This window comes from Scyliorhinus torazame, chromosome 13, assembly GCF_047496885.1.
Source record: "Scyliorhinus torazame isolate Kashiwa2021f chromosome 13, sScyTor2.1, whole genome shotgun sequence".
Lineage (NCBI taxonomy): Eukaryota > Metazoa > Chordata > Chondrichthyes > Carcharhiniformes > Scyliorhinidae > Scyliorhinus > Scyliorhinus torazame.
In genome coordinates this window covers 131,457,838-131,473,359 of record NC_092719.1, presented here as the reverse complement: position 1 = coordinate 131,473,359, position 15,522 = coordinate 131,457,838, and the positions used below count along the sequence as shown (strand labels likewise).

The window sequence follows — 15,522 nt, the reverse complement described above, 5'->3', positions numbered from 1 at the left end:
AAGAATGACAAGATTCTAAGGTGGAGAATCGAGCTCGCCACCTACAGCTATGATATCTTGTATCGACCCGGGAAGCTCAATGAGCCCACAGATGCCCTAACCCGCGGTACATGTGCCAGCGCACAAGTAGACCGACTCCGTACCCTCCACAATGACCTCTGTCACCCGGGAGTCACCCGCCTTTTCCACTTTATCAAGGCTCGCAACCTGCCCTACTCCATCGAGGAGGTCAGGTCCGTGACCAGGGACTGCCAGGTCTGCGCGGAGTGCAAACTATACTTCTATCGGCCAGACAGAGCACATCTGGTAAAGGCCTCCCGCCCTTTTGAACGCCTCAGCATGGACTTCAAAGGGCCCCTCCCCTCCACTGACCGTAACGTGTATTTCCTCAACATTGTTGACGAGTACTCCAGATTCCCATCGCCATCCCCTGCTCTGACATGACCTCTGCCTCCATTATCAAGGTGCTGCACAGCCTTTACACCCTGTTCGGGTTCCCCACCTACATCCACAGTGATCGGGGTTCCTCCTTTAAGAGCGACGAGCTGCGTCAGTTCCTGCTCAGCAAAGGCATCGCCTCCAACAGGATGACTAGCTATAACCTCCGGGGAAACAGACATGTGGAGAGGGAGAACGTGACGGTCTGGAAGGCCGTCCTCCTGGCCCTATGATCGAAAAGTCTCCCAGTCTCCCACTGGCAGGAGGTCTTCCCCGATGCGCTCCACTCTATCCGGTTGCTTCTATGTACGGCCACTAACGAGACTCCCCATGAGCGTAAGTTTGCCTTCCCCAGGAAGTCCACCTCCGGGGTCTCGCTTCCGTCCTGGCTGACAGTCCCGAGGCCCCGTCCTTCTCCGGAAGCATGCGAGGAGCCATAAAACCGACCCCCTCATTGAGAAGGTCCTGCTGCTCCATGGAAACCCCCAATATGCCTACATGACACACCCAAAACGGGCGGCAGGACACGGTCTCCCTTCGGGATTTGGCTCCTGCAGGCTCCCCGGCGACCATCACCACCACACCCCACCCTACACCGTCTTCCGCCACCTCTGCCCACCTCCCTCATGACCTGACTCCCGCAGGCCCACCGAGGACAGGCATCACCACCTCCGCCCATACACTGCACCCCCCCTTCGCCGAATCTGGGTGAAGAAGAAGTCAACACGATCCCGGACACGCAGGTCTCGACGCCGGCGCCCACACCACAGCCGGGACTGAGGCGGTCACAGCGGAAGGTCAAGGCCCCCGACAGACTAGACCTTTAAGCCCACTTCACCCCCTCCGGTCTTTTTTAAAAAACCATGGTGAATGTGGTAAACCACGTTATTGTCTTATATTCACTGTGCTGTATTGTACATGCCTGGGCTTGTCCAGGCTGGCTCCGCCTGTGGCTCCTTCCCTCAGGCTTCTGTATAAAAGGGGAAAGTCTCCGCCTCCGGGCCCAGTTCGGGTTCAGAGGCAGGAGTCTTGCTGTTTAGTGTATTAAAGCTGTGATGACATGCATCACTGTAAATACACAAGGGGTTAATGTACATACACTACACCTAGCTAGACACTAGAGCGAGCACCAGAGATATGACACACAGACATTCAACCAATAGGTCAGTAAGATAGGACACAACCAATGGGCAGCCACGACACACCCAGACGTGACACTACCACAGGGGAGCATTACACCAACACATATAAAAGGACACAGCACACATGCTCAGTCTCTTTCCAGTGGAGACACTTAGTGAGTACAGACAGGGTTGATTGAAACACATCACACCCACCACGTGGATTGTAGCAGACTGGTTAGTTAGTCTGAGTAGCTATAGCAGGAGAGTCGAAACCAAGTAGGAGAGTTGTTAACAGAGTGTACGTCAAGGAAGCAGCTTGTGCTACATCAAGAGCATAACAAAACATGGTACCAGAGAGTGACTGTTAAAATCCATATAGTTTCTACTCAGCAAACAGTGACAACCAGCAACAGCACCCAGGCATGATGTTCGAGATTCCGGCGTGGCGGATGCAGAGAAAATAAAGCTTCTACTTACCATCGCGGGACCAAGAGCAGCTGAAATCTTCCAGGCCTTCAAATCTCAAAGGGGCAAAAGAAGAGCGACTTTCAGTCAGTCCTGGACAAATTCCAAGAATTCTGCGAGGAAGATGCAAGAAAAAGACGGTAAAAGAGACGCCAATCCTGACCACGAGGCGAAGGTAGGCCTGCAGAAAACAGCAGTTTTGATTTGCAGCCATTTTGGAAAAGGTGCCACACATGCGCAGTTGCGCAACAAGCGCACAGAACGGGAAGGTCCATTTGCACATGTGTGAGAAGCCGCGCATGCGCAGTTGCGAACAAGGCCCCAAGTAAAGGAACAGCGATCTGCGCATGCGCAATCGCTTCCTATGCTCTGCGTCACAAGCTTTGTGACGTCAGAGGCCCCGGACCATGCCCACTTAAAGGGGAAATGTCCCAAAACACGGGAAAAAAGTTTTAAAGCTGTAAAACCCGATTCTTTCACCTGGAACGACAGCACAATGCCTGAAATTCGACCAGTAGCTGAAAGTAACCTCCGCAGAACTCTGCAACAAGTAGTTAGCACCGCCCTAGAAGATGATATGTTTTTTGTAGACAACGACTCAGACAAAGATTTCATCTTGGGAGGTGGCTACCCCAGAACCAAATCCGAACCGCAACTAGAGGTGTTGTACCGTGAATATCCCGACGATGAGTTCTTCGGATTGGGGAATCCGCAGCTCAGCGTATATGACATCCCGACTCGTGAGTGCAGGATTATGCTGCGGCCTGACGCCAAGAGACAGAGAGCGGTACAAGCCCACAGAGCGGCCTGCTGCCACACAGAGAGTGGTCCACGCACCATGAAGGGTCCCAGCCTCCCCACAGAAAGCGATGACAGTCTCCACAGCGAAACCAATGCACGATTCCACACAGGGAACGCTGCAAGACTCCACAGAGGGAGTGACACAAACCTCCACAGCGAGCTCGTGGACAGCCTCCACGATAGAAGCAACGCAAGACTTCAGAGCGCAGACCTTGTATGAACAAGAAGTGATGACAGTCTACCATGCTCAAGTGAACAACAGAACGACTATGACAGTCTACCCGGATCATTTGAACAGCAAAAAGACACTGAGGCTCTACCCACTGTATGTGCGACAAGTGACGACGGCATCTCACTTCCCATACAAGATGTGCAACGTGACAGACCTCAGCTAGAATGTACAGAGGCACTCGACAATCACAGTGAGACTACTGGTGACTCCGGTGACACCACGTTACGTCAAACCTCATTCGCTCGAATCTCTCCACAAGCAAATGCATTCCTGAATGTTTTGACTCCGGACGGGGAGCACCACGAAACCTCAGAAGACTCAAGTGAACCTGAAATGACTCCGGATGGGGAGCATCAAGAAACCTCAGCTGACACAGGTGAACCAGAAACTACTCCAGACGGGGAGCATCGACAAGCCAAAGCTGATCCAAGTAAGCCGCACATTACTCCAGACGGGGAGCGCCATGAACTCAGTGATGGCACATTCAAGGAAACAGCAGAAGCCATGAAGGACGCTGACACGGGTAACTGTGTGCAGTACTCGTATTATCCACAGAGTGCGGTCCTTGAGGGCAGCAAACACAACAACAAAACCAACCAACCAACACAACACAACCTATGAACACCACATCAAAGACAATAACAAGAAGCGTACCAGAGGCAACAACATTGACAACAAGCACGACAAAACAACAACAATGGAACTACGACTGGTACGACATGGTACAACTCTGCAAATGAGGGACACTGTTACTGCTCAGCTCAGTACAATGACATGCCATGGCAGGACGATGCATCTTACCAATTCACGTTTGCTGCACTACCAACAGGCAACCCGGCTTTCAGGACAGATGCCATCAAGAATTGCTACCATAAGCATCGAAAGAAAGAGTCCAAATCAATCAATGAAGTGATTTGAACACTTGAACACCTCCTGATGACCAAATACCAGGACACTGACAGCGTTCACAAGGGAATGACAACGTCACCATTGACACTTCAATACCAGACCATATAAATTCATGAACTATTGGACTCCTAACTTTTATTTTGTATTGCCTTATCCTCAAAGTCAGCGCAACTATTATTTGGTCTTGTATAGTCATCATAACTTGTACATTGCATCACTTATCTACCTGTTTTTGTTCAATTTTCTTTAACACTACAGAAAATATGTAACACGAAAAAAGGGGGGATGTGATGATATGCATCACTGTAAATACACAAGGGGTTAATGTACATACACTACACCTAGCTAGACACTAGAGGGAGCACCAGAGACATTACACACAGACATTCAACCAATAGGTCAGTAAGATAGGACACGACCAATGGGCAGTCACGACACACCCAGACGTGACACTACCACAGGGGGGCTTACACCAACCCATATAAAAGGACACAGCACACATGCTCGGTCTTTTTCCAGTGGAGACACTTAGTGAGTACAGACAAGGTTGATTGAAACACATCACACCCACCACGTGGATTGTAGCAGACTGGTTAGTTAGTCTGAGTAGTTATAGCAGGATTAACAGGAGAGTCGAATCCAAGTAAGAGAGTTGTTAATAATTTAATAAATGTGTTAAAGCTATCTCCAAGTCTGAATCTTCCTTTGTCAGAGTGCACATGAAGGAAGCAGCTTATGCTACATTAAGAGCATAACAAAACAAAAGCCTCAGTTACGTTTATCACTCGTCGTCTATTATTGATGGTGTATCATGAGTTTGGGTCACTGATGTAAATTAGCAGCAGAGGTCTTAGCACAGAGCACTGCGATAATCCACAGTATTTTCCATGTTCTGATCACTTTCTTAACAAGTACCTGCTGCTTCCTTCCTTTCCACTGGTTTCTTATCCATTTCCAGATATTACCTCAAATTCCCATCATTTCGAGATTATGCAGCAACCTTTCATGAGCAATTTTGTCGCAGTCTTGAGATCCAAACACGCCACAGTTCATTTCACATATTACATCCTGGAAAAAAGTGAATATAGACAAAACAAAAGCTTCCCCTCCAGAAGCTATGTTGGCTGCCATGTGCCAAGTTAATATTGTACAAAGAAATCTCGTCTGAAATGTTGAGCTTTACAGATATAAAAAAATTGGCAACTGTTTCTAAGTAGGAACATGACAATTTCTGAATTCTGCTCGCTTTTTAGGACCTGAAGCAGGATTTAAATTGTAGCTGTTGTAATTGTCATTCAGTAATAAGTGCAGACATGCAAACTGACTTGCTAAATAAACTGTTTTACTTTTTTATTGGAGATGGTAACTGATTCAGAAGAGATTGCTGGGATCTACGAAGAGGTCAGCAAATTCCCAAACCCACTGAAAGGCTGGATTGGACCACACGTTACTTTGAAGCACGGGGAAAGATACTGTACTGTCTACTCAGGTATAATACGGGTTGTCTGATTGTAAAAGGGGAAGAGTCTAGGTGCAGATTGCGCCTTCTGGTATTATGGTGTCACTGGGGATGCAGTGGTGTAGTTGTATTGTCACTGGACTAGTAAGGCAGAGACCCAGGTAATGCTCTGTGGACCTGGGTTCACTCCAGATGGTGAAATTTGAATTCAGTAAAAATCTGGAATTAAAAGTCTAATGATTACCATGCCAATTGTCGTAAAAATCCATCTGGTTCACTAATGTCCTTGAGAGAACGTAATCTCCCACCTGACCTGGGCTGCCCTACATGTGACTCCAGATCCGTAGCATTATGACTCTTAAATGCCCCTTCAGGGCAATTAGGGATGGGCAATAAATGCTGGCCCAGCCTGCGACACCCACGTCCCATAACAAATTTAAAAAAGTCCTAGAAATGAGTCTTTAAAAATGTAGTGCCTCTCTTGTTTTTAAACCAACTGCTATGAGTCACAGCAATGGGAAGCTGAGTGCTAATGCACTGAACAGGAATACAGCAGAGTGGTTAAGACACTAGATAATATTAAAACTTCTCAGGTGGACCTGATAGTTTGTGGGCTATCATGAAAAATGCTGGATTGAAAACCCATGGGATCATCAATATCCTTAGTGACATGGAATCAGCCATAATCTGTATCGCAACTAGATGTCCCAAAGCCTGCTTTGACTAAACACAATCCCTCAAATTATCTGCACCCCAGGAAATCTCAAGCAATTAAAACAATATCCCATTAGCCATCTATATGTAAACAAATAAATGGATAGAAACCATGGTTACCTCACTTTTTAAACACTTTAATTACGGCTTTAGTAGACACACTGCCTGTATGTATTTTAAAACCAGGGTTTTTTAATAACATTACTGCCACAAATATAAAATACAATTTCTACATTCGTCACTGTTTGTTTTGAGCTTGAGTTTTATAAATGTAGTGAAATTATGTCTGGGTTTTGTGTTAGTAAGTGGAGATTTACAGACAGTATTATCAATTTCTTCAGCTTTTGAGATTAAGTGAGATGGGAATATTGCATTCAAAATCATCAAATATCACGGATGGACTCCAGTAAAGGATTCTTCTGTAGTAAGGTCAAACCTTAATAATGTCAATGACATTAAAGGAGTATTGAATGAATCAAAAACAAATTTGGCACAGTTTTACTCCCACAAAGCAATGCCAGTACATCTCATAATTTGTGTCCTCAGTTTTAAATTCAATGCGAGAGAATCAGCCTTCTTATTAACAAAGAAATCCTGTTTTCCATCATTATGATATCCAGCAGTGTCTAAGTTGGTATAAGATCAGAAAATACTGGAAATACTCAAGTCAGGCATCATCTCTGGAAGAGAAGCAGAGTTTATGTTTCTTCGGAAGTGGATAAACTTAAGTAGGTTAATAGTTTCAAATAAGTACAGAGGCAGGGAAAAGGGTTATGTGTTGGGGTAGAAGGCAGGAGAGATTAAATGACAAAATAAATTCTGCTACAGAGCAAGAGGGCATGTTCATAGGAGGTTTTAATGGGAATAGTAAAATCGATACCAAGAGATGCTCTCCAGAAAAATGAGAGTAGTGGTTATAATCTTGAAATTGTTGCAATCATAAGGTGCATCAGCAAAGGCCTCAACTTCATCCTCTATGCCGTCATCTCAATGAATTTCGAGCTCCGTGGCTCTGAATTCTCCTTCCATGCTTTCGCCCCTGCATCCACTTCTTTGGCCAGTATTCTTTCTGAGCAGTAATTTTTTACTCCCTCCTTCAAGATTCTTGTTCCAGCTGGGCCCCTCCCTCTGGCTTTTCTTCAGATCTTTTCAGGTGAAATAGCAACTTACTTGAATTTTCAGTTTAGTATTCTGCATTCACTCCTCAATGTCATAGAGCCATACAGCACAGAAAAGGCCCTTTGGTCCATTGCGTTTGCGCCGATCAAAAACAACCATCTAGCTATTCTAATCACATTTCCCAGCACTTGGCCTTGTATGCCTTAGGATCGTAAGTGCACATCTAAATATTCTGTCTCCACCACCTTTTCAGGCAGCGAGTTCCAAACTCCCACCACCCTCTGGGTAAAATGGTTTTCCCTCACACACCTCTAAATCTCCTGCCCCTGACGTTAAATCTATGCACCCTGGTCATTGATCCCTCCACCAAGAGGAAAAGTTTATTTCTGTCTACTCTATCTATACCCCTCATAATTTTATACAGCTCAATCATGTCCCCCCCCACAGTCTCCTCTGCTCCAAGGAAAACAATCCAATCTCTCTCCATAACTAAAACTCTCCAGACCGCACAACATCTTGGTAATTCTGCACCATTTCCAGTGCTATCACATTCCTCATATAATGTGGATTCCAGAATTGCACACAATACCCTAGTTGTGGCCTAACCAATGTTTTATACAGTTCCAGCATAAACTCCCTGCTCTTAAACTCTATGCCTCGGCTATTAAATGCAATTATACCATGTGCCTTCTTAACCACTGGATCCACCTGCTCTGCTATCTTAAGGGACCGGCATACATACACACCAAGGTCCCTCTGATCCTTAATTCTTCCCAGGGTCCTGCCATTTATCATGAATTCCCTTGCCTTGTTTGTCCTGCCCACGTGCATCACCTCACACTTCTACGGATTGAATTTAATTAGCCATTGATCAGCCCATCTGAGTTGCCCGGCTCTATCTCCCATTATCGAAGGCTAATCTCCTCACTATTTCCCACCCCACCAATTTTCATATTATATGCAAACTCCACTCCTTACCACCCCCACCCCCAGTGCCCTCAGTGATCCTCAATGTACTTGACTTTACTTGCTCTACCACTACATCTAGGTATATGCCCAGGATGCACATCAGAGTGGAGGCAGCCAGCTGCATACCACGTCCTATGGCCTTCAATGCTCCTGGCGAGCTTCCTCTGGGGCTAGAGGCCCCTGGCACTTTTGGCGGTGACACATGCAGCCTCATCAAAGGGGTGGAACCCAGTGGAGCTGGTGGCCTGTCCATAGGATGGGTCCGGGTTGCCACCCTGCACTCCTTCCTGCTGATCGGTGCCCATAGGGCCCTGGGGTTCACCTCAGGACGGAGGGGCAGCTGGTTTGAGCCCCAGCTGCCCCTGCGTCATCTGGCTCTGCCAGCCCTGGCGGCTGCCCAATGTCTGGACCATGGTGTTGACACCCTCGGCGATGCTCCTTAGTGATTGGGCCATGCTCTGCAGTGACTCGGCAATGCCCACCTGCGATTGGGACAAATTCCACAGCGCCTCGACCAGTCCCATCTGAGACTAGGACATGTCCCGCAGCATCTCTTCAAGGCCATCCTGGTACTTGGTCACGTCCCCTAGTGAATCATACAGTCTGCCAAGGCCCTAAGCCATGGTCGTCAACAACTGCACCACACCTTTGACACCTTCACTCATGCTGCCAATGTCGTGCACCAAGCTCTCCACTGCTCACCACCCTAGCAGTTGACCTCAGTGCCATGCATTGTCAGCGCTATCTCCTGCACCGGTAGCCTCTGGGATTCCTCCAATCGACCATGGACCTGCTGGAATGTCGCTGACACCTTCCTCAGGATGTCCCAGCTGCTCCCTAACGCCTCCATCTGCTCCAAAACCTTTTCCAGAGGCTCAGCATCTGACTGGATTCCAGTAGTTCGCCGACTGCTGTCTCGCCTGGAGGATCCTGTCTCCACCTGAAGTGCATCAGCAACTGTGTGGTGCTCAACAGATTGTGCCCCAGAAGCCGAACCACTAACGTTGCCCACTGAGGAGCGTGTTTCTGCTGGTGGAGGGTGGGGATGACAGCTGTGACGTATTGACTGGTGCATCCTCGGAGTGCTCCAAGTTGGTCTCTCAGGAGGCAGGGGAGGGGGCCACCCAAGGTGGGCGGGGTCCTTCCACTGGAGGACCTGCGGGAGAATGAACATGTGGTCAGTGGGAGAGATGGGCCAATCTATATGGCAATAACAACATTCATTTGACAGTCCATCAGGGTGGGGCCCGATGGATCCTCACCTTCGTGGCGTGAGGATTCTTATATCCACACCCCTCCGCCAGTCTGGGCCCATTCCCGGTGATTGCGAGAGCTTCTCCTGCGGAGACACAAAGAGGACATCGTTAACCACATGCGTGGGTCACAGTGAAGGGAGGGTCGGGGTGAGGGGAGGTTGAGGTGAAGAGGGGAGGGAATGAAGAGTGGGTTGGGGGGCAGATGCAGGTTTGGGAGGGGTAATGGTCGCGTTTGAGAGTGGGAGGACTCGAGGGAGGGGGGACGGTGGGCTGGTCAACTCACTCGTGCTGCCTGGTGTAGGCCGTTGACCTTCTTGTAGCACTGGAGGCCATTCCTCCTGGTCAGGCTGCGCGAGCTTATGGCCACTGCCACATGGTCCCAGGCAGCACTGGCTGCCCTGTGGCTCATCCTCCGGGACCCTTCGGGGAACAGGACATCCCTTCCAATTTTTTTATAGAGGGATGGTTTGCCAGCTTGGAGGAGTTGTCGACGAAGTTTGAGTTGGGGTTGGGGGGGCGGTGGACTTGTTCAGGCACCTCCAGGTAAGGAATTTTGTGCAGGTGGCCTTCCCAACATTTCCCAAGGCACCGTGGGCTTCCCTTGGAAAGGATACTTTTGCTGGCGGGGTCGGAAGAGGATAGCACGTCTGGTATTTGAGCGATTGTGTCTGAGAACTTGGACTTGACGGATGGAATGAAGGCGAAGTGGGAGAGGGAGCAGGGGCCTATAGTGGATGATGAAATGTTGGAGTAAGGCCTGTGCATTGTGAACTCCACATCTTCTTGTGCGCATCTTGGTCTAAGGTGGTGCACAGGGCACACCTGACCAAAACTAGTTTGAGTGTTTTTTTTCCAGAGGTTGAAGACAGGTGTCAGTGGTGTTCCAGTGGGATGACCAAGCACACACTTATGTTCTGGTCTTGCCCCAAACTTGGAAGCTTCTCCTTCAACCCCATGTCGGCGATTCTGAATAATGATCTGGAGCCTTTTTCGGGGTGTCAGACTCATCGAGGCTGCAGACGGGAGTGAAGGCAGATGCCCTTGCTTTCACCTCGCTCATTGCCCGGAGGCAAATTCTGCTGGGGTGAAGGTCTTCAAGTCTGCCCAGCACTTTGGTATGGTTGGGTGACCTAATGGAATTTTTGTGCCTGGAGAAAGTCAAGTATGTTGTTTGGCGATGGGTTGAAGCGTTCTACCGGAGGTGGCAGCCATTCACTATCTACTTTAAGGAATTAGTTGCTGGGGGGGTGGTGTTTGAGGTTTAATTTATATTGTATTCTTTTTCAGGTTGTTTTTTTTAAAATCTTGATGGATGGGTAGGCATGATTGGTTGGGGTTTTTGTTATATTGGTTTTTGTGTATCATCTGCTGTGGTATTATGTGTTTTGTTGTAAAACCTATTGTAAAATTAGAAAATCGTAAATAAAATATATGTATATTTTTTTTAAAATAATTTTTATTAAGGTTTTCACAGAATATCAATAAAAAAATGAAAAAGGAACCGTTAGGGTTAAATACAAAACACAGTCAAAAAACAACCCTCCATACCCCCCTACCCCCTGTACATAAATAATAAGTTAACACCCCGACTTAACACAAAGCCAACATAGCAAATATATACACCCCCTCAGAACCCCCAGTGTAAATAAACAAAAATAGAGTAAACCACCCCCCCCCCCCCCCCCCCCCGAGTTGCTGCTGCCATTGACCAATGTCTACCATTCTGCCAGGAAGTCTAAGAACGGTTGCCACCGTCCCTTGTACCGACCCTCTCAAGGCGAATTTCACCATCTCCAACTTAATAAACCCCGCCATATCGTTGATCCAGGATTCCACGCTTTGGGGCCTCGCGTCCTTCCACTGACGAAGAATTGTCCGCCGGGCTACCAGGGACGCAAAAGCCAGAATACCGGCCTCTTTCGCCTCCTGCCCTCCCGGCTCCTCTGCCACCTCAAATATTGCGAGCCCCCAGCCCGGTTTGACCCTGGATCCTACCACCCTCGACACCGTCCTCGCTACGCCCTTCCAAAATTCCTCCAGCGCTGGGCATGCCCAGAACATATGGTGTGGTTTGCTAGGCTCCCTGAGCACCTAACACACCTGTCCTCACCCCCCAAAAACCGGCTCACCCTTGTCCCGGTCATGTGTGCCCTGTGCAGTACCTTAAACTGTATGAGGCTGAGCCTCGCGCACGAAGATGAAGAGTTCACCCTCCCTAAGGCAACTGCCCACGTCCCTTCCTCGATCTCCTCTCCCAACTCCTCCTCCCACTTACCTTTCACCTCCACCACCGAGGCCTCCTCCTCCTCCTGCATCACCTGGTAAGTTTCCGAGATCTTCCCCACTCCCACCTACCCCCCCGAGAGCACCCTGTTCTGTACTGTGCGTGGCAGTAGCCGCGGGAATTCCACCACCTGCCGCCTGGCAAACGCCCTTACCTGTAGGTACCTGAAGGTGTTCCCCGGGGGGAGCCCATACTTCCCCTCTAACTCACCCAGGCTCGCGAATTTCCCGTCGACAAACAGGTCTCCCAACCTTCGTATCCCTGCCGTGTGCCACCCCGAAAACCCTCCATCTGTCCTCCATGGGACGAACCGGTGGTTCCCCCGTATTGGGGTCCACACTGAGGCCCCAACTTCCCCCCCCCTGTGCCACCTCCACTGCCCCCACATTTTGAGGGCAGCCGCCACTACTGGGCTCGTGGTATTATACCTCCTTGGAGGGAGCGCCCCCAGACTCTTACCCACACAGGACGCCGTCTCCAGCCTCTTCCATGCAGCTCCCTCCCCCTCCATCACCCACTTGCGCACCATCGTCACATTGGCGGCCCAGTAGTACCCACAGAGGTTGGGCAGCGCCAGCCTCCCCCTATCTCTACTCCGCTCCAGGAACACACTTCTCACCCTCGGAGTCCCTCGCGCCTACACAAACCCCATTATGCTCCTGTTGACCCGCCAAAAAAGGCCTTCGGGATAAACACGGGGAGGCACTGGAACATGAACAAAAACCTTGGGAGCACCGTCAATTTGACTGACTGCACCCTACCCGCCAAGGACAGCGGCAACGCGTCCCACCTCTTGAACTCCTCCTCCATTTGCCCCACCAGCCTTGTGAAATTAAGCCTATGCAGGACCCCCAGCTCCTGGCCACATGGACCCCCAAATACCTGAAGCTCCTCTCCACCCTTTTAAGTGGGAGCTCGCCAATCCCCCTCTCCTGGTCCCCTGGGTGAACCACGAACAGCTCGCTCTTCCCCATGTTGAGCTTGTACCCAAAGAAATCCCCAAATTCCCTTAGGATCCTCATTACCTCTGGCATTCCCCCCACCGGGTCCGCCACATATAACAGCAAGTCGTCCGCATAGAGCGAGACCCTATGCTCCTCCCCACCCCGCACCAACCCCCTCCAGTTCCTCGACTCCCTCAGTGACATAGCCAGGGGATCAGTCGCCAGTGCGAAGAGCAGGGGGGACAGGGGACACCCCTGCCTCGTCCCTTGGTGCAACCGAAAGTACTCAGACCTCCTCCTGTTCGTGGCCACACTCGCCATCGGGACCTTATACAACAGCCTGAACACCTGACAAACCCCTCCCCAAACCCAAACCTCTTCAGCACCTCCCACAGGTACCCCCACTCTACCCTATCGAAGGCCTTCTCAACGTCCATCGCCACCACTATCTCCGCCTCCCCCTCCCTCGCCGGCATCATGATAACATTCAGAAGCCTCCGCACATTCGCGTTCAACTGCCTCCCCTTCACGAACCCTGTCTGGTCTTCGTGGATGATCTTATGCACACGATCCTCAATCCTCGTGGCTAAGACCTTCGGCAGCACCTTGGCATCTACGTTTAGCAACAAAATCGGCCTGTAAGACCCACACTGCAGGGGATCCTTGTCCCGCTTCAGGATCAAGGAGATCAGTGCCCGGGACATCGTCGGGGGCAAACCCCCCCCCCCCCCCCCCCTCCCTTGCCTCATTAAAGGTCCTAACTAGCAACAGGCCCAACAGGACCATATATTTTTTATAGAATTCGACCGGGAAACCGTCCGGCCCCGGTGCCTTCCCCGCCTGCATGCTCCCTATCCCTTTGGTCAGCTCCTCCAGCCCTATTGGGGCCCCCAATCCCGCCACCAGTCCCTCCTCCACCTTCGGAAACCTCAATTGGTCCAGAAAGCGGCCCATCCCTCCCTCCTCCAGTGGGGGCTCGGGCCGATACAATTCCTCATAAAAGTCCCTGAAGACCCCATTGATGCCAACCCTACTCCGCACCACACTCCCTCCCCTGTCCTTAACTCCCCCGATCTCCCTAGCTGCGTCCCGCTTCCGAAGCTGATGCGCCAGCATCCGGCTTGCCTTTTCCCCATACTCATAAATCGCTCCCTGGGCCTTCCTCCACTGCACCTCCGCCTTCCTGGTGGACACCAGGTCGAATTCGGCCTGGAGGCTGCGCCTCTTCCTCAACAGTCCTTCCTCAGGCACCTCCGCATACCTCCTGTCTACCCTCACCATTTCCTCCACCAGCCTCTCGCTCTCCCTCTGCTCCCTCCTCTCCTTGTGGGCCCTAATGGAGAACAGCTCTCCCCTAACCACCGCCTTTAGTGCCTCCCATGCCATCCCCACTCGGACCTCCCTGTTATCGTTGGCCCCCAGGTACCTCTCTATGCTTCCTCGGACCCGCTCACTCACCTCCTCGTCCGCCAACAGCCCCACCTCCAAACGCCACAACAGGCGCTGGTCCCTCTCTTCCCTCAGCTCTAAGTCCACCCAATGCGGGGCGTGATCCGAAATGGCTATCACCGAGTACTCGGTATCCTCTACTCTCGCTATCAGCACCCTGCTCAAAATAAAAAAGTCGATCCGGGAATAAGCCTTATGGACATGTGAGAAGAATGAAAATTCCCTAGCCCCCGGCCCTGCAAATCTCCAAGGGTCCACCCCTCTCATCTGGTCCATAAACCCCATCAGCACCTTAGCCGCCACCGGCTTCCTACCCGTCCTAGACCTGGAGCGATCCAGTGCCGGATCCAACACCGTGTTAAAGTCTCCCCCCATTATCAGGCCCCCCACTTCCATATCTGGGATCCGACCCAACATACGCCGCATAAAACCCGCATCGTCCCAGTTCGGGGCATACACATGAGAAAACATAACTTTCTTTACCCGTCAGAATCGAGTGATTCTGTAGAACAAAGAAATCTCTACCAACACATTCAAATGGCATCAAGTTTCACATACACGATTCCCATAGGTCATCCTATACCCCTCCTGACCTGGCCATACATCCTAATTGGCTCACTTCTCATTCCTTCCCCTGGCCTCTTATTACCCAGCATCCTTTTCTCCTCATTCTCTAACCACCCCATCCCCCTCCTTTGGCATGCTCTCTGAAATCCTTTGTCTGTGAACTAACATGAATTAGACTGGCCTATATCTACATTACAGTAACTAATATCTTTAAAGTAACTATTTTATATCACATTCGTCACACATTGACCAGTACCACCCTCTCTCCCTGCAGCTTACCACTAACCATTACGTACCTACCGCCATTGTCTGCCACAATGCTCGACGCCTCGAACGTCACATTCTTTCCCACCAAGATCGCCACCCCTCGATTTTTGGCATCCAGCCCCGAATGAAACACATAGCCTACCCACCCTTTCCTCAATCTTACCTGGTCTGCCACCTTCAGGTGTGTCTCCTGGAGCTAGACCACATCTGCCTTCAGTCCCTTCAGGTGCGCGAACACGCAGGCCCGCTTGACCGGCCTGTTCAATCCCCTGGCATTCCAGGTTATCAGCCGGATCAGAGGGCTACCCGCCCTCCTCCCCTGCCGACTAGCCATAACCCCTCCTCGGCCAGCCACGCGCCCGCACCCCACTCCCGGCCCGTTCCCCACGGCGGCAGACCCCCGTCTCGACCCCCCTCACTCGCTCCAGCTCCCCCTTGACCATAGCAGCAGCAACTTGATTCCCCCCACCCCACCCCTGGCTAGGACCCCTCCAAGCTGCTTTACTCCCCCCATTGCACTTCCGC

General features: G+C 50.5%; 1 protein-coding gene across 3 annotated transcripts in view; it reads left to right on the top strand.

The window, feature by feature from the left end:
• The window catches only part of LOC140388279 (acylamino-acid-releasing enzyme-like), a 92,701-nt gene that overhangs the window by 13,319 nt on the left and 63,860 nt on the right, over positions 1-15,522 (top strand). For all 3 annotated transcript variants that reach the window (XM_072472159.1, XM_072472161.1, XM_072472158.1), the window contains exon 2: positions 5,329-5,458. In XM_072472159.1, the coding sequence (XP_072328260.1) occupies positions 5,329-5,458 (130 nt within the window). The remainder of the gene's footprint in view (positions 1-5,328; positions 5,459-15,522) is intronic.